The 20,881-nt window shown below is 32.4% G+C and overlaps 1 protein-coding gene across 3 annotated transcripts in view; it reads left to right on the top strand.

Annotated features, from left to right (window-relative positions):
* Nucleotides 1-20,881, top strand: part of side (motor axon guidance molcule sidestep) — a 566,673-nt gene that overhangs the window by 414,784 nt on the left and 131,008 nt on the right. For all 3 annotated transcript variants that reach the window (XM_072534634.1, XM_072534635.1, XM_072534633.1), the window contains exon 10: nucleotides 15,102-15,395. In XM_072534634.1, coding sequence (XP_072390735.1) covers nucleotides 15,102-15,395 — 294 coding nt within the window. The remainder of the gene's footprint in view (nucleotides 1-15,101; nucleotides 15,396-20,881) is intronic.

Here is a 20,881-nt window from a genome sequence, read left to right as displayed (position 1 = left end):
ACTGTCTACAGTGCAATATTCAACATCTGCTCTGTGATTAAAATCGCTCCTTTCACGGTTATCCGAGTAGTTTGGAGTAAAGATCGAATAGGACGATTCAACTGCGTGTATAAACGTCACTTCGATAAGAAAGATCGCAAGGGACTTACTTTAGAATATTATCGTTCAGAGGATCGTGATTTTCAATAGAGAAACATTAGTCGCTTTTTAGTTTATATATACATAGCAGGTGATAAAAATTAAGAGGTTTTAACTGATTATTTATCAACGTTAGAATGAAAAATATATAAAATGGTATAAAGATACAAAAATTATTTACGATGACGCGATGGGCTGATTTAAGCTTGGAAATAGTAGAAAATGTAAAATATATTATAAATAAATAACAAAAATAAAAGTAATATCCTTTCAAAATCCACAAGGAAAATAAATTCCTGCAGCTGGCTGTATACATACATGGTATATGAAGTTTTAGTGGCCACTAAAAGATGTACTCTCAAGTTGGATATATCGTTCATCTCACAATGTATTAACTACAAAGTTTTTCCAACCTTTTGTGGAATCAAAACTCCAGGAAATGTTCCGGTCACCTTAAAGAACACCTTTCAACTCAAAAAAAATTAAAAAAGGAGATTTGTAACCATTATGGAAAGCTTAACTTTTTAAACTGTAAGCTTAAGGTAACACATGACTTTTTACTTGAATCCATAGGCTTCGATAACTTAAGTAACCTTCTGAATGATGTTTAGGGCAGAATGGACAGTGTAACCTCTATTAAATTTAGTAAACTTAAATCTAAACTCAATAAACTTATCAGTAATACATCTAATTCACAAAATAATAACAGTAACAAGAACAACATTAAATTCTCTGAATGATGTTTAGGACAGAATGGACAGTGTAACCTCTATTAAATTCAGTAAACTTAAATCTAAACTCAATAAACTTATCAGTAATACATCTAATTCACAAAATAATATCAGTAACAAGAACAACATTAAATTCTCTAATTTTTCATTTCACCCTATGCTCAAAAATCTATCTTCAGTAATTTTTAATAAAAGTGAACTTAACTTATTGAATCTAGGTCTAAAATACTCCATTCCGAGGAAGGTTTCTAAAAAGGACCTTCAGAGTCTCTCCATTGAGCTAGATGTTATTATCCAGAATCTCTCAGTCCCTATAAATAAAAAAACTTCAATTAGAAACTCTTGCTACAAAACTATCTATAAATTTAAAAACAAAAATTTTCCATCATCTTCTACTGCTTTCAATAATTCCATTTCCAATACTCCATCGAATACATCCAATAACTCATTATCCATTAAGCTACTCTCTACTTCTCTAAATTACTCATTCAATGTTTCTTTTCCTCAATTCTCTGACAAAAAAACAGAAAGACCAACTCCAAATCCTCAAGTCTATCCACAACAAAATTAAATCTCACAATCTAATAATCAGTAAAGCAAACAAAGGTAATTGTTTAGTCATTCTAGATCAAAGTTTATACAACGCCAAAGTCACTACATTCCTTTCCGATAATAATTTCACTCTACTCTCCGAAGATCCAACAAAAAAGTTCATCAACAAAATGAAAGCCACCAATAAACTTTTCGCAGAATTTCTTTCAGAACACGATGCTCCATATTACAAAATACCTAGCAACCCATTGACACCCAGACTGTATGGTTTACCTAAGATACACAAAGAGGGCATTCCCATTCGTCCCGCTGTTAGTTTCATAAACACTCCAGTTTCCATCTTGTCAAAATTCATGTTGAATTTCATTAACAATATGACGAACTTCACCCCTCGCTTTTCAGTCAAAAATACCATTCATCTAGTCAACAATCTTGTTCTTCTACAAGTGATATAATGAGGTCATTCGGTATTCTGTCCGTTCCTGGTGATTTTCAATGTTTTAATTTTCTTAATGCTTCCTTCCTCTTCCTCCTCAATATTTTTTTCTAAGTTCATTTTTTTTAACTATCATATCATTCTTTATATTTCTTTTTATGTTCTGTAGAAGTCGTGCTCTATATGTCAAATAATGAGTAAATAAGAACTTCAACTGTTTAAAATTTCCTATTGTTTTTTATGATTGTTTTGAGTATCTACTACTCGCTTAGAAGTAAATCTCAAATTCTAAAACAAATTAGATTTTTTAATGAAAAACTCTATTTCGAAAACGTATATAAATATTACACACATTTTTTTTTTTGACACAGAACGAACACCACTGATTTTCACAATTTTCGTCAATCTTTCAACATATGATAAGTATACAGCTCGCGGTTTCTATTGTGTGTGATGTTTCAATTTCTAGTTCAGAAAATATTGCAGAACGTAATACGCGTTAGGCCGTTCTTTTTATTTTTATAAAATGGCTTATGACTTTGTCTCGGGATGAAAAATATCCCCCTTAGTAAAAAAGAAACCGTAAAACACGTTACGTGAGAATGTCTTCACAGTTTCCTTTTATTAAAATAACGCAGAATTTTTTGACGAATTTTATATTTGAGGTCACACTGAAAATATTTGTTTAGAGGAGAAGAATATAGTAACAAATATAAATACATACAATACATGGTTAGAGACCTACAAACTAGATGAAAATATATATTAATATATTTTCATCCTTTTCATAATTTTATTGAAGATGTTTCGTTATTAATTCATACACATAATTAGGTCATATACAAATAAGTTAAATAAGAAAACATCCATAGTATACATCCAGAGTAATACAGTACTTTTTTTTACATTTTTTAATTAATTAAAAGTAAAAACATATGAAAAACTGTAATTTAAAAAAATTTTTTACTGCAAACCGGCACCGACAAAATTTTCAATTTCTAATTTAACTGAGCTGCCACCCTGCCTTGGAGGGAACGTAAAGCCGTCGGTCCTGGCTACGAAAGTAGTCGTTAAGTCATATTAGGGGTGCTTGCGTGACCTGAAAATCCCAACACTAGACCTTAGCCAGAAGGTTACACGAACTTTACTTTACTTTTTACTGCAAAAAAAAAGATGTTACATACACGTAACACTGGGATCTTATGTAGACATTAACGAGAGTTTGAATGAAATGTTATGTTACACTTCAAACAAACTCCAACATCGCATTTGTTGCACATAGTTGTGGTACTACCAGAACAACCTTCTCCAGTACAATGTCTTCGCTTCTTGTCAGGAATGGTAGTTAGGAGATTGTCCATCCCATCATAGCGAAGTTGGTCTAAAACTCTGTTCAAAGAAATACTGCAACCACACTATTTTACGATATTTCTTATAATTTGGCGTAATTGTAAAATAAGATCTGATCTAAGGTCCATTATACACTATCTTTGAGATCTGTCTTATCTGGCAGCATAAATTTTGATTTTTTCACACGCTTATTCGTTACTTGTTTCATGATTACATTCTTATCAGATGTACTGCAAGTTGGTTCATTTAAAGTAGAGTGGAGAGAAATACTTATTTAATCTGGGAATTTAATTTCGACTTGTGTTCCTAATTGGCGGCCTGATAAATTATTCAAAGTACCTCCAGTATCCTCGTCTACAGAATCGTGTGTCAAACCATGAGTTTCCGGTGGTTCTATGAATGTCTCCTTTGCTTAATCAATGTATGCTATTTCTAACAAATAATATGATTTTCTTTTTTATATCTGTTTTAACCATATATAACTACAAATAATGATAAAATCATCAATTTATACTGTAAACATTTTTTGGCTTTGTTTATAATAACCTTGCGTAACATATCTGTAACACAAAAAAAGCACCGGTTTTGCGTAGTGTATGAGGGCTGAAATAAGAAATATTCCAATTGACCTTCGACGTATAATAAGGCGTTTCATTGGAGTACCTGCAGAACATCCCAGACAAGATAATCCCCATGACAAGAAAAGACGGCGATGTCACACGACATGTGTTCTAACGACAACAATCACCCAAAAATGTGCTCAGTATGTACTACTTTTTAAGGATATTTGTGAGGAGCATAGCATTGAAGTGGTGCAATGTTTGTACTATGCGGCGGATTAAGTCTTCAAATAATTCCAAGGTACAAAATACCCTAGAAATTTTTGACTAAAATTCTTAATGTTTAATTTCTTTTTTTTTTACAGGATGAAATAAAAAATAAGTTGGAAAAAGAAGTACCTAATTATATTTAAGTTTTTTTAAATATTTCAATTATTAATTAATTAGTTTTCGTATAACCGTACAAGAAATACAATGTTTATGAATAATTCATAATAATAAGGTACATATTCTGTTTTCATTTATTTTCTTGTTGTATATGTTTTCTAAAGGTTTAATAAATAAAATAATCTAATTAAAAAATAACATATTTTGCGTATTTAAAATCGTGTAGGTTTTTTATTCGTGGGTCACCATTGACCCAGCATACCTTAAAAAGATAATTAAATCACCATACCACTTGAGGGTTAATGATCCTGTGTACGATCGACTTAGTAACACCTGATCTGCTTTTCTTTGACTGCTTTGAGCTGTTTTTCGTTACAATATTAACAGATTCGCAAAACACATAATTGAAGCTAAAAAAATAAATAAAAAAATCAATAGAAAAGTGTCGATATAACGTACATATTTAGAGGGGGTTGTAAATAATATTTAAAGATATTTTATTATGTATTTTAATATAAAAACATCCTAATACTGTAGAACTGTATTGCAAAAAAACATCTTACATATAAAATAAACATTTTTTAAAGAAAACAACACTCAGTATAAATATTTTCTCCTGCTTTTTTATGAATCATCCGTAAGAAAAAAATGTAGCAGGATACTTGTTTAGTTTTATCTTGCCGGAGAGCTTCGTCGTCAACCCAAATGTGTTTTCACAGTTACACAAAAACCATAAAAAATGATAAATTCAAGAAAAGTGGGCGTGTGACAGGGTGCCATCATCTGCAGCTGAGTGAAGTCGGGAAGTGGAGTCACGGAGTGCATGTCGTAATAAATCCTACTTATTTATGAAAGCAGAAAATGCCGAGGACATGTCTGATAGGAACTGGATATGCCAAGAACTTTGCAGATATGTCTTATAATACCAGTTATCTCAAATTATTTGAGCATCTTGAGTTATTGTCGTTACGTTTACATTACTTTTAACCGCAATTTGGTTTCTTTCCCAAACTGCTGTTAAGAAGTAATAAGAAGTTTTCTTTAACGCATAATACTAAAACAAAAAAGTAAATTTAAGAGTTTCTATTTTTTAACCAGTCCAATCAGGCTACAAGTATACATTATACAATATAGAAACTGAAACTGGTCAGTTTTATTCAATTCTTTTTTTTTTACTTTAAAAACATAAAATTTGGATAAAGCTCTTTTGGTTTTTGAAAGATTGAATGTCCTTATACAAGGACAATGTTACTTTAGGTAGTCACAGTAAAACCTTAAGAAAAAAGTTAAAAACTGAAATATCTTGAATTATTACAAAAAAAATACATAATTATGTTTTGTTATGATACATACAAAATAAATGTATGAAAGCATTATGATATTAAAAAAATTTAAGTAAAAATCCTTTATAAAAGGTATATAAATTAAAAAATCCAAACGGGCTATGTCATGAAGACAAAACGTTTTCGGAAACCATGTTCCATCATCAGTATCTAGGTGTACATGTTTTGAGCCACTAAATATCTGTTACAATTTGGTTTACATTATTTGGTATTCTATTTTAACATGTTAGAGTTACCAGTGGATATGATAACATGGCGACGTATAACTCCACATGAAGTTGCTGGTTCTGAGACGAAGTGTCTACGAGGACTTGATGATAGCAACTCGCAAGTTACACCTAGAGACTGATGATGGAACATGGTTTCCGAAAACGTTTTGTCTTCATGACATAGCCCGTTTGGATTTTTTAATTTATATACATTTTATAAAGGATTTTTAATTAAATTTTTTGTGATACATGGTATACAGCCAGCTAGAGGAACTTAGTTTCCTTGTGGACATTATGATATTCTTTTACTTGAACATAAAAAATGAACCTTACACTTTTGACACATAGTAAAATATTTTTTGGGGCATTTTTTCATCTTCCACATACTAGCCTATTTATTATTATTTAAAATAAAAAATAAGCAGATGCATGTATTAATCATACCTAGTTTCTATAGAAGGATTTAATTTACGTCGGAACATATTGAACGCTTTATCTATTTTCGTTTGAAGGACGTCCTTGTTTTAGTGTTTTAATGGTTCTCTATACTGTATCAAATATTCTGCAGTTTGTAGAAATTTCTAGATATCGAGACTATGCAGTTTAGGTATTCCAAAACATTTCATCATCATCAGTTGGCGCTACGGCCCTTCGTGAGCCTTGGCCTGCTTAAAAACATTCTTCCATCCTTCCCTATCGAGTGTCTGTTTTCTCCAGTTCCTCACTCCAATCTCCCTCAGATCTTCCTGCACATCGTCCAGATATCTGAGTTTAGGTCGCCCCCTGCTTCTTCTTCCGACCGGCCTGTTTAGCATAGTTATTTTAGTGGGATCACTCTCATCCATCCGCATAACGTGGCCCACCCACCTTAGGTGGTTTATTTTGATGGTCTTTACAATATCTGCACCAACAAAAAGTCTATAGAGTTTAAAGTTATATCGCCTTCTTTACAGACCCTGTTCGTTTACTCCGCCATATATGGTCGGTCCTTAGTACTTTTCTTTTAAAGACTCGCAGCAACTCTTCATCTCGGGTCGTCATTGCCCATGTTTCCGATCCGTATGTGAGCACTGGACGTATTATTGTTTTATAAAGTTTGCACTTTGTTGCTATTGACATACTTCTCGCTCTTAGTTGAGGGCACAGGCCAAAATAACAGCGGTTAGCTACGCATACTCTTTTTTTTATCTCGTTGGATGTGTTATTTTTGTAGTCTAGCAGTGATCCTAAGTAGCAGAATTCTTCCACCATTTCTATCGTTTCGTGTTGCACCTCTAAGTTGTTTTGTTGAATTTTTGATATAGCCGGCATATATTTAGTTTTCTGGATGTTAATCAGAAGTCCGATGTTTTCTGCGGCATTTTTGATACCTGTGAAAGCCTTCACTGCTTCATTTTGGGTTCTTCCAACTATGACGATATCATCAGCGTATGCCATTATTTTTATACTATGGGTATATATCGTACATTTTAAGTTTATTCCCGAATCTCTCATAACTTTTTCTAACGCTAGGTTGAACAGCGTGTTTTGAAACATCCCCTTGTACGCGCACTTTACATTCGACTTTCATCATTGTCATTTTAATTAATTCTACCAATCCTTTTGGTATTCCTAATTCGACCATCGCCGAATATAATTGGTACCTGTCAATAGTATCGTACGCTGCCTTAAAGTCTACGAAGATGTAATGGCAGTCTATGTCGTACTCCGTCGTTTTTTCTAATATTTGTCTGATGGATGATATGTGATCAATGGTAGATTTATTTTTCAAGAAGCCTCTTTGGTAGGATCCTATTATATTGTCAGTATACCGTGCCAGTCGTTCGTTAAGTATAAGGGACACAATTTTGTACGCTGTATTAAGAAGGGATATCCCTCTAAAGTTGGAACATTCAAGAACGTCTCCTTTCTTGTGTATGGGGCATATAATTTCAGTATTCCAATCTTCTGGTAACGCGCGTTCTTGCCATACCTGTATTAGTAGTTTGTGAAGGAGGGTTACAAATGTTTGACCGCCACATTTAAATATTTCTGCGGGTAGGTTGTCTGCTCCGTGTGACTTGTTTCTGGCATTCCAAAACATTTACCTAGGCTTTATACTCTAACCAGCAATTAGCCAGTGCAATGTCAATGGGATGATTAATCTTATTATACAGATAGTTCATTTTCTATGGCCAACGTACGATCTATTTATGCTAACAAAAAAAAATAAGCTTATCAACTCCTTCCATATTTTGGTTATACAACATAACATCATCTGCTTGGGTGCAATAGTATATTATTTATTCTATTTGTCCCATCTTTAACAATTTCTTAGTTCTTCTACACTAACAAAATGAGATGCAACAATCACTGGTTTATTATCAAATAATTTTGTAACGACCACTCTGTCTTTGCTTGCAACTGTATCACAAGTACTTTTTCCCCCTTTCTTTAAATGTGTTAGTTGTCAGTGAAGGTTTTGAAAATCTGTTGGCTCTTATTAAACTAACAGTACATTTTTTTTAATTAAGGAACTGGAAAAAATTATAATATGTACTAAAATAATTTTATTATCGAAGTAGTACAGTCCATGGTTTTCTTTTCTGTGATTCTCTTCTTCTTCTTTAGGTACCGTCTCCTCTAAGTAGGTTGGTATTCAGCACAGCCATTTTCACTTTTGAGATTACAGCTGTGAACAAGTCGACTGAACTTCAATTATTCCACTTTCTCAGATTGTTGAGCCAGGAGATGCGTCTTCTTTCAATACTTCGTTTTCCCTGTATTTTTTCCTGCATTATGGTTTGTAGCAACACATATTTATCCCCTCTTATAAACGTGGCCGAGATATTTTAACTTTCTTATCTTAATCGTGTTCATGATTTTCATTTCATTTGTCATCTTGCTGAGGACCTCAACATTTGTTATTCGGTCTACCCAACTTATTTTTAATATTCTTCGATAGGTCCGCATCTCGAATGCTTCAAGTCGATCGCTTACCTCTTTCTTTACGGTCCAGTCCTCCACCCTATACAGCAGCACCGAAAACACATATGAACATAATATTCTTATTTTGATTTGCAAACTAAGGTCTCTCTGCATAATACTTTTCTCATCTTATTAAATGTTGCTCTAGCTTGTCCAATTCTTATTTTTATTTCTTCTGTATACTCGTTATTTTCATTAATAATTGTACCAAGATATCTGTATTTTTTTACTTTTTCTATTGGAACCCCTCTTATGTTTAAAATGTGTTTTCAAAATTGTCATAAATTTTGTTTTATTAGCATTAAGCGTTAGTCCGCTTTCCTCACTAGCATTTACTACATTATCTAAAAGTATGTGTAGATCTTGTATATTCTCTGTAATTAGTATAGTATGATCGGCATATCTGATATTGTTGATGGGTCTGCCGTGAACCTTGCCTTACGCCTTTTTTTATCTCTACTTCCTCCAAAAATTCGTTTCCTACTCTGACTTTCGCTGTTTGGTTAAAGTAGAAATGAATTATTGTTCGTAAGTCTTTTTTGTTAATGTATTTATCTTTAAGTAACTGCACAAGACGGTTGTGTCGGACCTTATCGAACGCCTTATTGTAATCAATAAAACAAACATAGAGTGGTTGCTTTACAACCATACCTTTATGCATGAGGACGTTAAATCCAAATAATGCCTCTCGTGTATCCATGGCATTTCTAAATCCAAATTCGGTTTCAGTGATGTCTTGTTCCACTTTCCTGAAAATTCTTAAATGGATACTGTTTAAGAATATTTTTAGTGTTTGTCTCATTCGACTAATTATATGGTGGTCATTATATTCCTTAGCATTAGGGTTTTTTTGGTAATGTAATAAATGTTGATTTAAGCCAATCTCTCGGTGATTCTCTTAGATAGCTGCATTACTATTGCAGCTCCTGCATGTCACTTATCTTGGTAGTTGCTCCTCGAAAAATAATAAATTTATATACGAAACCGCTTTATTCAACAAAAAAATATTTCTATTCGTGTTACAATTTATATGATGCAGCACGTTTGTCCTTTCTGAAGGACGTCGATATTTTCAAAAATATACAAAGCTTACAAGAGCGCTAAGTGTATATTAAGATAAAAAACATAAACAATTAAGCTTCTACTTACAATAGAACCAATTGTATATATATTTCAGCTTTTAATTATACTTTTAACTCAATCACAAATTTGCACGTGTCTGAAGGTTGGACATTCGCGTAAAACTGAAGTAACCAACTTTATATCATTGGTACGACGTTAGATTATGGATAAGTAGCACCATCATGTCATTTCAGTTGATGTCCATGTAGTAATATATTGTGACCGAAAGGGTTAACCAAATATGAATAAACAAAAAATATTTTAAAGTTACAAAGCTTTCAAAACAAAGTATTAAGGAGCAGCCTCGATGCCCCTTGGTACGTTTAAAACAGTTATATTTATCGAGATGTGAAGATGGAAAATATTGAAGAGATAAAAAGAGATTATGCCAATATTCATGAGTAAAGATTGCATTAACATGAGAATATCGAGGCTTTCCAACTTTTGGATAATACAGATTTAGTAGGAAGACTGAAGAGGGTGAAGGCCTTCCAGTTAGTGTAGTGATTAGTTCAAAAGCAAAGTATAGCACAGCTTACTGAATACAAGTGCTTGTGTACATAATTACTGTAAGTTAGAAAGATGGTGTACCTGTAGAAACATTAATAAATGTAAACATAGCTTTGAGTATGTGTTAATATGAATTCAGGACGGAACAGAACTGCTCATTGATATTTTTAATCAGATTGGAGTATAAAAGACACCTCTTAATGGATGTTGAATTAATGAAAAAACTAGGCCTGTTGATAATTAAAATTATAGTTTTCAATTGTACAATTAGATGTTAAACATCTGGTATGGTTTAAATACACACCTATCACTTTTATTGTCGTGGAAGAACATTTTTGGCATTTAAAAATATTTTTGGTGGCATAAGGATTATTAAATCGTACAATATCAAATTAGGTAGATTGGATTGTGAGAGCTAATATTTATTTTAGTTTTAAGTGAAAAAAAGACTAAGTAGATACCAACATGAGTATTATTCTATCTATGCATAGTGTTATAAAAGCTATGCATCATCCCTTATATTTAAAATTATTACAGTTTTTTAAATTCGTGTCGTCATCCCAATTTGAATAGGTCATTTTTATATGAAATACACGTTTTTTGCTTTTTTTTTATTTTATTTAAATACCTATTTATTTGATCTGGTTTTCCCAAGGTGTAACCATTTGCAAAATTTATTTTGGTAAAATTTGTGAACATGATTTATAATGAACCTTAATTTAATTTCCGAGTTGGACCTTGTAAGAATTATCGTTTTTGTTAAAGAATTCCATTCACAGCGGTTCGTGGCGGAAAGAGTGGGTATTTTTTAGAGTGATGTCTCATGAATATGAAATAGGTTTCTGGAAACAAATTCGATAGACCCTGATTTACCAATGAGCAACAACATAGAAATAGCAGAATTTTCATTCGGAGAAAGTCTTTTATGTCTATACCAGCCCTCCAAAGAGACTTTAGGTATGCTACAGAATTCAGAGTATCGTTGGATGTAAGAAGAAGAATTTGAAAGTCAGGTTTGTTGAGTCGTCGTTATTAGTTCATCAGCTATAACCCAAACATGTTTTGCACCGCTTCCAGTGGGCTAAAGAACACCTACAGCTCCCTCAATAGTTTTGGAATTTTATGCTTTTTTTTTCTTTAAACAGAATCTGTTTAAATAGTGATTGATAGCTAACGAATTCATTCTGCCTTTCGCTAGTGGTAGTATTAAGTTTTGGGCAGGTATTATGGCAGATGGATGCATGGAATTGGTGTTTATTAAAAGGACTCAACAGAACAGAGGTATATTACACGGAATTTAGAACCTCGTGTAAGAATATGACGAGCAGCTGTGGTTGAACATTTTGTATTTATGGATGATAACGCCCGCTTACATGGGACTCAAGCGGTTAATGTCTCTCTTAAGACAGAAGGTATTAGCTATTTGGAGTGGCCTGCGAGGTCTCCAGACATAAATCCAATTGAACATGTATGGAATGTGCTCTCCAGAGCTGTTGATGGCCAAAGAAGTCCCCCTAGAACCCATCATATACCTATAATTGCCTGTAGAGAAGAATGGGAGAATCTGTCATAGAAAATGATTGATCGACGTGTTAGCAGTATAAGAGCTTAAATCCAGAATTGCATTGATGCCCTTGGTGAAAATACACTTTAATAAAATTGTTAAATACATTTTGCTTATTGTTCTGCCAGAAAGTCTATTTTAAAATCTCTAGATACAATTCATAATAATGGGCTAAGGATCGCATTGTTTTATATTTTTTAATAAGTGTAGATACTATATTTTAAGTGTAATTGTTATTTTTATCATATATGAATGTTATAAATTGATTAATTTTGTATGTATTAGGGCTTTCCCTATTTTTGAATCAATAAACTTCTTCTTCTTCTTCGCACTACTAGCATTTAGAAGTACACCTATTGAGAGCATATACGCTGAACTTGGTGAGCCATCCCTTTACCACAGGCGAATGCAACTGACATTAACACATTCATCCTCGGTATTCTGTAATCCAGAAAAACCTATTTATAGTAACACCTTCACAGATAAGTATAACGAACTTTTTAATTATAATTATAAACTACGAAAACCATACTATGAAAGAGTTAGAACATATTGCAAAAAATTAAACTTTGATTTTCCTGACATATTCGATCCAAACATCACCGATCCTCATATCCCTTGGTCAATCAATATTCCACAGTGTAATGTATATTTGAGCAAATATAGTAAGTCAGAAATACGTCCTTCTCAAATAAAAACTATTCTGTCATATATACTCCAAACTTATGAAAATTTCTCCAAAATATTAACAGATGCTTCAAAATCTAGCAATGGAGCTGGTGCCGCTTTTGTGATCAATTCAAGTAAATATCAATTTCAACTATCTCCCCAGTGTAGCATATATACAGCCGAATTATTCGCTCTTTATCAAGCAATTAAGTTTATTAATGATACCAATATCGTCAAAGCGGTGATTCTTTCTGATTCTCTGAGTTAGATTACTTCAATTCAACGAGTATATCCTAAACACCCAATTGAAAAAATGATTAAATCAGAACTTCACACATGTCAAGAAAAAGGAAGAACAGTAGACTTCATATGGATTCCTTCTCATGTGGGCATCCCCGGAAATGAAGAAGCAGACTTAAGTGCGCGTAGTGCAGTGTCTAGTGCGGACTCAGAAATAATATTAAAGTGCAGTCCAGAAGATTTAAAGCTTTTTATTAAGGCAAAAATCTTAGAAGTCTGGCATAACGAATGGCAAATATCAATGTCTAAACTACGACAAATTAAAGACACAGTTAAAGGAACTAAACCGTTGTGCAAAACTTGCCATGAACAGAGTGTAGTTAACCGATTACGATTAGGCCATACTAGACTTACACACACTCTTACCTTTTTTCAAAATGTAACCGACCAAGATGCGAGCGCTGCAATTCAACCTTAACAGTAAAACATATCTTTGAATGTGACAAATTCAAACATCAACAATCTCTTTATAATATAGATTCAAATTTATCAGTTGTGTTAGGTCAAAATAGTTATTCAAAGAACTTAATAGATTATTTAAAAGCTATCGATGTGTTCCATAAGATTTAACTTTTTTTGTATAGTATTACTGATTTTTTTAGTACTATTGTGTAGGACAAAAAAAATCTTTTTTATAACCATGTAATATAACTTCTTCTTATGGTGCCGTGCACCTATAGTGCGTTGGCGAATTATCTGAAGGTCAGACGTCTGTCTTTTGCGGCATGCAAAAGTTCGCCAGTGTTAGTTACGCCTGTCCAGTTCTTTATATTTCGCAGCCACGACATTTGTTTGCGACCTACTCCTCTCTTGCCCTCAATCTTTCCTTGGATAATTAATTGAGCGATTGCGTATTTTTCACCTCTCAGGATGTGGCCCAGGTATCCAATCTTTCTTGCCTTGATCAAGCTGAGCAATTCTCTCTCAGTATTTGCTCTTCTTAGGACCTCCTCGTACCGACGCACTCTTCGTATATCCTGGACCGAACATGTCACCAACACAGAGGTAATCCAAAGAATCGGAAAGGAGAAAGAAATCGTGAATACAATTAAACAAAGAAAGCTTGAATATCTAGGCCACATATTGAGACACGATAAGTACCGTCTACTGCAATTGATTGTCCAGGGAAAAATAGACAGTAAGCGAGGGCCAGGCAGGAGAAGACACTCGTGGCTCCAAAATCTGAGGAAGTGGTTCGGGCTCACATCGGTCGAACTATTCAGAAGCGCCGCAAATAAGATCAGAATTGCCATGTTAATAGCCAACGTTCGCAACGGACAGGGCACTTGAAGAAGAAGAAGAAGGACTTCCTCGTTTCTCACCCTATCTGTCCATGGTATGCGGAACATTCTTCGCAAGGTCCACATTTCGAAGGCTTCCAACTTGTTAATGGAAGATATTTTCAACGTCCATGTCTCCATGCCGTATAACAATATGGACCATACATAGCATTTAACCATTCTGTAACGGAGATTGAAGGAAAGATTGCGATTACAAAGTAGCGGTTTAAATTTAAGAAAAGCTTGTCTTGCTTGTTCGGTACGGCATTTTATTTCTTGTTGAGGATCCCATTGGTCATTCACCATCATTCCCAAGTATTTGAATGTTTTTACTTGCTCGATTGGAGCATTATTAGCAATATAACTATTCTTGTAAAATTGTACAGATCCGTCGCTAATAACCATTAGGTGGATGCGACTTTCTCTTTAAATAAAAAATAATAATAACTATTGTTATGTATAAATATAATTGAACTTAACGTTTCTCGTTTTACTAACCTTACCTTGATTTCAGTAAGCTAATATTCGTCAAAAATGAAGTGCATAGAAAGTAATACATTCATGACAAAACCAATAAAACGGTTTAACGTATACAAGCGCATATTTAGAGCATTTGTTATGCATAAAAATTCCAACTTTACGTATGATTCATTGTATATAAATATTGTTCCAATGATATTGTATGTATTCTGATAGTATTTCTAGTACTCTAAATTGCTTTATTAATTTACTGTATATTTTTGATCTTAATATTTTAAAATTATTTATAAAATAAGAAATGTTTTAATAAGATAAAATACCGTGTAGTCATCTATATCAAATAATAGCAATATATTATTTTTTCTTTATGTAAAATAGAAATTCCTACAACGAACAGTTAACAAGTGTGCTTTTGTCTGTGATTCCCAATTGCTCAATCGTAAAAGTCCAGCATTCCCCTTTAATCACGTTTTCCAATAACAATCTATTTTCTCTTCTTTCAGACGCTCCTCGATGCAAAAAAGGGTATGAGATAATGCGAGTTGGCGCCCTTCCCTTTGAGACACTAGTGGTCCAATGTCACGTAGACGCTATTCCAGACGTTGCCCGTTTTTCCTGGACGTATAACACCAGCAGGGGCGTTCTGCCCATCCAGGGGGGTAAAATGGAAAACGAGGGCAATGTGTCGATATTACGCTTCACACCTGGATCTGACGATGTCGAATCTCTGGCGTGCTGGGCCACTAACAGCGTGGGGAGACAGGAGAAGCCATGCCTTTTCTTTATCGTGCCTGCGGGTAAGCCGAAAATTTATATTCAACCGTTCTATTGGGTTGGTATAATAACGTATTTTTAACTGCTACATATATTACTGTTCTTTAAAATAACAAATTCAAAAGTAAAATGATGATATTTTATAATAACTCACAAAACAAATTTTCAGTAACATCTTAGGATTTTTATTTAAAAAATGGGTACTAATAAATATTATTTTATATTATTTTCTTTATTAGGTTCTTCTTTCATCTCTTCAGGGGTTTGGTGAAAAAGTTCCTGACGTTGGTTATCTTTATATAGATCCCGGTAATACTATACCTATGTCTGTGCTCACATTTTTTAAGGCAGAGACTTATTATATATTTTTTTATTATTACCCTTTCAGTTATTTTATGTTTTTATCCATACATCGCCTAGCCAATTCAGTCAATACGTTTTATACTGTCTTAAACTTAGTTTAATCTTCAGCCTTCAAAAATTCTTCTTGTTTTCACTGTTGTTTGTCTAATATTGGTAATAATTCTGCTTAAATTCTTCTGTTGATAACCTTGTATTAAGACTCCTATTGTTACTCTCAGTATTTTAAGTTATTTGAGCGTTTTAAAGATGTGACGTTCATTTATACACGTATAGATGATAATAATTAGAGGGACTTTGTCACAGATAGAAAGATTTGATGAACAATCAACCCTTACATCTAAACCAAAAGGAGCAAAGTAAGCAGTTTAACTTGTATTGAGATATCTATTTAAATGTGTAAACTGAAACATTAGTCAGTACTTTCCAGGAGCCTTTACCAGAACCCAGTACCTCTCGTTTAAGTCTACTTGCGTACCCAGTAAGGAGTGAAAAGTAAGCTAGATAATTTTAATAAAGTTATATATAGGAAAAAATAAATATAAGGTTGAATGCTCGAATAAATGAACTTTGATCAGATAAAAGGCATATATCGAGCACAGTTTAATTTAATCTAGCCCAAGTGCTTTCGATCACTAGATCATCTTCAGGGGCGTCTAAAATAAGCCAAGAAACGTTTTTTATAACCAAAGAAATTAATTAACTTCGATAAAAACTCGAAGTTTATGGTTAAAAAAGAGTTTTTTTATGTTAACGTTTATAGACTTACTTCGTCAATTGCGGCCTATCCGGCAAGAACAAGATGTCATAAACATATAAATGTACATCACACTATACTACAAATGGACAAACAAACACTTTATAATAATAATAATAATAATTTTAAAGTGTTTGTTTGTCCATTTGTAGTGTAGTGTGATGTACATTTATATGTTTATGACATCTTGTTCTTGCCTGTCTTGCCGGATAGGCCGCAATTGACGAAGTAAGTCTATAAACGTTAACATAAAAAAACTCTTTTTCAACCATAAACTTCGAGTTTTTATCGAAGTTAATCAATTTCTTTGGTTATAAAAAACGTTTCTTGGCTTATTTCAGATGCCCCTGAAGATGATCTAGGGATCGAAAGTACTTGGGCTAGATTAAATTAAACTGTGCTCGATATATGCCTTTTATCTGATCAAAGTTTATATATAGGAATTGTCCAAAAATGGTTATGTCTATGGTTCCACGATTTTGGGTTAATTGTCTCAAGATGTTCTTCTTCCCTAGAGGGTTTATGGAGTTTGTTTAAGTTGATGTGATCTATCCTGAATGGTTTGAATTTCTGTGATCCTAATTTTGGGCAATTGCTGGAGGTCGTGGGCTCTAGTGGACGGTTTTGATAATAATTTGGTTATGGTAGAAGTTAAGTGGCTTTTCTGAAACAGGTATGCCAAGAACTGAATTTTCTGCTGCTGTATGTCTTGTTTCATTTCCGTTTTTGTCTTTGTTTTGATCTTCTGTTTCAACCATATTTTCTGAGATATTTTCTGGGATTAATTAATTTGCTTTTTTCATTACAATCTCGTTAACTATTCGATCTTCATCTGGATTAGTATATGTAGACCATCCATCATTTTCTGTGTTTTCTAAATTATCAAAAACTTCCTTAATTTGTGAATTTATGTCCTTAATTTTTTTTGTGTGTATTTCAATTTGACGCAGTGCATCTGCGTTGGTGTTGACTGCCTTTTTTGTAAAATACCTCGTAGTCAAATTCTTCTAATTTTAGTCTGCAACATACTAATTTGGAGTTTGGTTCCGTTAAGGAAAATAGGTATTGCAAGAGGCGGTGATCTGAAAGTATTTTAAATTTCCTTCCAAAAGAGTAGGGTCGGAAATACTTAGTTGCCCACACTATTGCTAACATTTCCTTTTCTATTGTTGAGTAGTTAGTTTCTGTTTCATTCAATGTTATGGAAGCAAAAGCAATCGGTTTATCACTGCCAACTGGTCCTTGGGAAAGTACGGCTAGAGTAACGTAATTGCTGGTATCTGTTGTAAGATTAAATAGTTTGGAAAAATTCGGGTATTGCAATAACGGCTCGTTCAATAATTTGCATGTGTTAAAGCATTCTGCAAATTCGGGTGTATGTTTGATTTTAGCATTCTTTTTCAAGCAATTTGTTAGAGGTTATGTGATTTTTGCAAAATTGAACTTCCTGTAATATCCCAGGAGTCCAAGAAATCCTCTTATTTCCTTTGCTGTGTTCGAAATTGGGTATTCTTCGATCGCTTCCATTTTGGTTGAGTTTGAATTCCTTCCTTGTGTTAATATCTTAGAAAATTATCTTTTTTTAAGAACTCACATTTATCGCCTTTAATTTTTAATCGGGCTTTTCTTTGTGGTTGTAATACCTTTGTGAGATTTACAATGGGTTCTTGTAGTTATGTTGAATACACGATTACGTCGTCTATGTATACTAGACATATCTCTCCATGGAGTGCTTTTGGAGTTCTAAAGCACTAGTCCTTAAGTAAGCTAGTTAATTAGTTTCAAGTAACATTTTAACATTCAAACTTTAAATTACATAATTAAATAAAAAAATTAAAAGCCTTTCTATACCTGTAATCTGGCAAATAAGGACAATAATGTTCCCTTTTTTCTATCTTTAATATATATATATATATATATATATATATATATATATATATATATATATATATATATATATATATATATATATATATATATATTGGTTACATTTTGAAATAGTATTTGATGACACGGCTAGACTAGATGCTAGAACAGAAACAGATAATCTTTTTAATGAATCTCCCATACAATCTAGGAATGGTGTGGAAGAGCAATATAGGGAATGGAAAATATAATTCCCAATTTTTTTAAATCAAATAAGACTTAATTTGAAAGTGACTGTGAATGTAATAGAAACAATATAGCGGTATTTCACAACATCGCCATAGAGAATAAGGTGTTATTTTATGTAGATCATGATCTAGATTAATAAGAAACCTTTTAACTAAAGCCATAAAAAGGAAAAAAAGAAGACAATTTCACTCGATTTTGAGGTAAAATTGAAAAAACATTATTATGAATTAGGTATGTACTTGAAAACATTTTAAACATTTTGCAGAACTAGGTTCACAATTTCTAAATAAATATTTTCTATTAAACCCATTGTTTTGTTTCTGAAGTAATTTACAAAGTATAAATTTTACACTTACTTTTACCTTTGCCAAGATAAATTTTATGGGATATGATGGTGCTCATATTTTAATAATTTGCACTTTTATTATTGTACTATAATAATCATGAATATATCAGTTCAGCTATTTCTATACAGTGTTCTTAAAATTAATTGGCTTTTCTTTCTCTCCTTTGTTCTCTTATCGTTTATTCCCTTCATTTAAAACTTTCAGTTTTCATTCATATTTTTTAAGTTATACTTCTATACGCGCGCTCCACGTTGGAAATTTGTATGGGAGTGAATCTGTGAAATCATTACATATGTAAGATAATGAGTAAGAGAGAGACGGAAGATATATTTTCTCTCTCTCTTCCTCTCTCGAATATAAAAATGTTCCTTTTGTATATATATTTAATATTATATATATACTTACATATAATATTATATATATAATAAAATATTTATTAATATTATTATTTATGTGATATGTTTTGTATTATTTATTAAATGTTCATAATTATATTAGTCTTTTGTATTTCAAAATAATAATCTCAATAAATCACTGTATGACACAGACTGTCAATTTTGAAATACGTTTTTGTCATGTCCTCGGTAGTATAGTAGTTAGTATCCCCGCCTCTTACGCGGGAGACCGGGGATCGATTCCCAGTCGGGGTGGATTTTTTTATTAATATGATTACATGGTAAATTAAACATATGCGTAAATAGAAAAGTTATGTATATTATTGTAATTTTTAAATACTTATGAATATTGCATTTTAATTTGTATTGTATTGTTACATTGAATTATGTATTTTTATATTAAAAACAAAATAAACAATGAATTTTACTGCAGAGTATGTGTAAAAAAATTTTTGCATTCAACTCCTTTCATACATATATGAAAATAAAAATATACATTTTCATCAAAATATTGATTCAATCCTTCATTTACTATACTCCTATTACAGGTCAAAAGTTGTTTATTAATTCTTAGTAAGTTGATATTAATTATGTTTCTCTTTCTGCTATGTCTTACCTATAGCATTACATATGTAATGATTGTGCAGATTGACTCCCAAATAAATTTGTAACGGCGAATGCGTGTATAGAAGTGTAACTTCTACCGGCAGTCCCACTGGACTGCCACAGCCGTTTTTTTCTTAGTTTTTCTACCTAATTTATTTATACATATTTAGATACTTCCTCAATAAGTAACAGTTTCTTTTTTTGTGAAAAGAACTAGTTTTTGATACAGACATAATTAATAAAAATTTACAATTTTACACACAAATTAACATACAAGAAGAAAACTAAGCATATTTCGACAAAAACAAAGCAAAATTACGGTTTTTAATTTTATATTCTATACATTCATTTTAAAATAATTTTTTATAAATATAATGTCCAATTAACATTGTAAATTGATCAGGACATGGCTTTTTACGAAATAGTAGTTACAGTAAACAATTGGAAAAAACCATTTACGTGACGAGGGGTGACCGTTATACAATATGTAAACATTTTCAATTTAATTAAAATCTATAAAAATAATAAATAAATGATAAAATTACCTTCCGCCTAATGTTAAACTTCAATAAAAATCAAACTGAATCGATAAAAAGATCAAAAAAGCTATTAGGATAGCTAAGGATACACATCTAAGAAAACAGTGTGAGGAAATACAACAATTGCATCATAAACACGATTCATTTAATATGCACAAAAAAGTTAAAGAAGCCGCAGGCTTATACAAACCTAGAAGAGTTGGGTGTTTGGCAGATAACCAAGGCAAACCACTGTTAACTGTGGAAGAAAAACTAGACACTTGGAAAAATTATGTGGAAGTGCCAAACAGGACCCCCGATTACCATTGAAGAAGTCACGTCAGCTATTAAAAGAACTAAAGATGGTAAAGCGGTAGGGCCTGACGAGTTTTGTGCAGAATTCCTAAAACT

The sequence above is a fragment of the Diabrotica undecimpunctata genome, chromosome 6 (assembly GCF_040954645.1).
Source record: "Diabrotica undecimpunctata isolate CICGRU chromosome 6, icDiaUnde3, whole genome shotgun sequence".
Classification (NCBI taxonomy): domain Eukaryota; kingdom Metazoa; phylum Arthropoda; class Insecta; order Coleoptera; family Chrysomelidae; genus Diabrotica; species Diabrotica undecimpunctata.
This window is presented reverse-complemented; position numbering and strand designations above follow the sequence as displayed.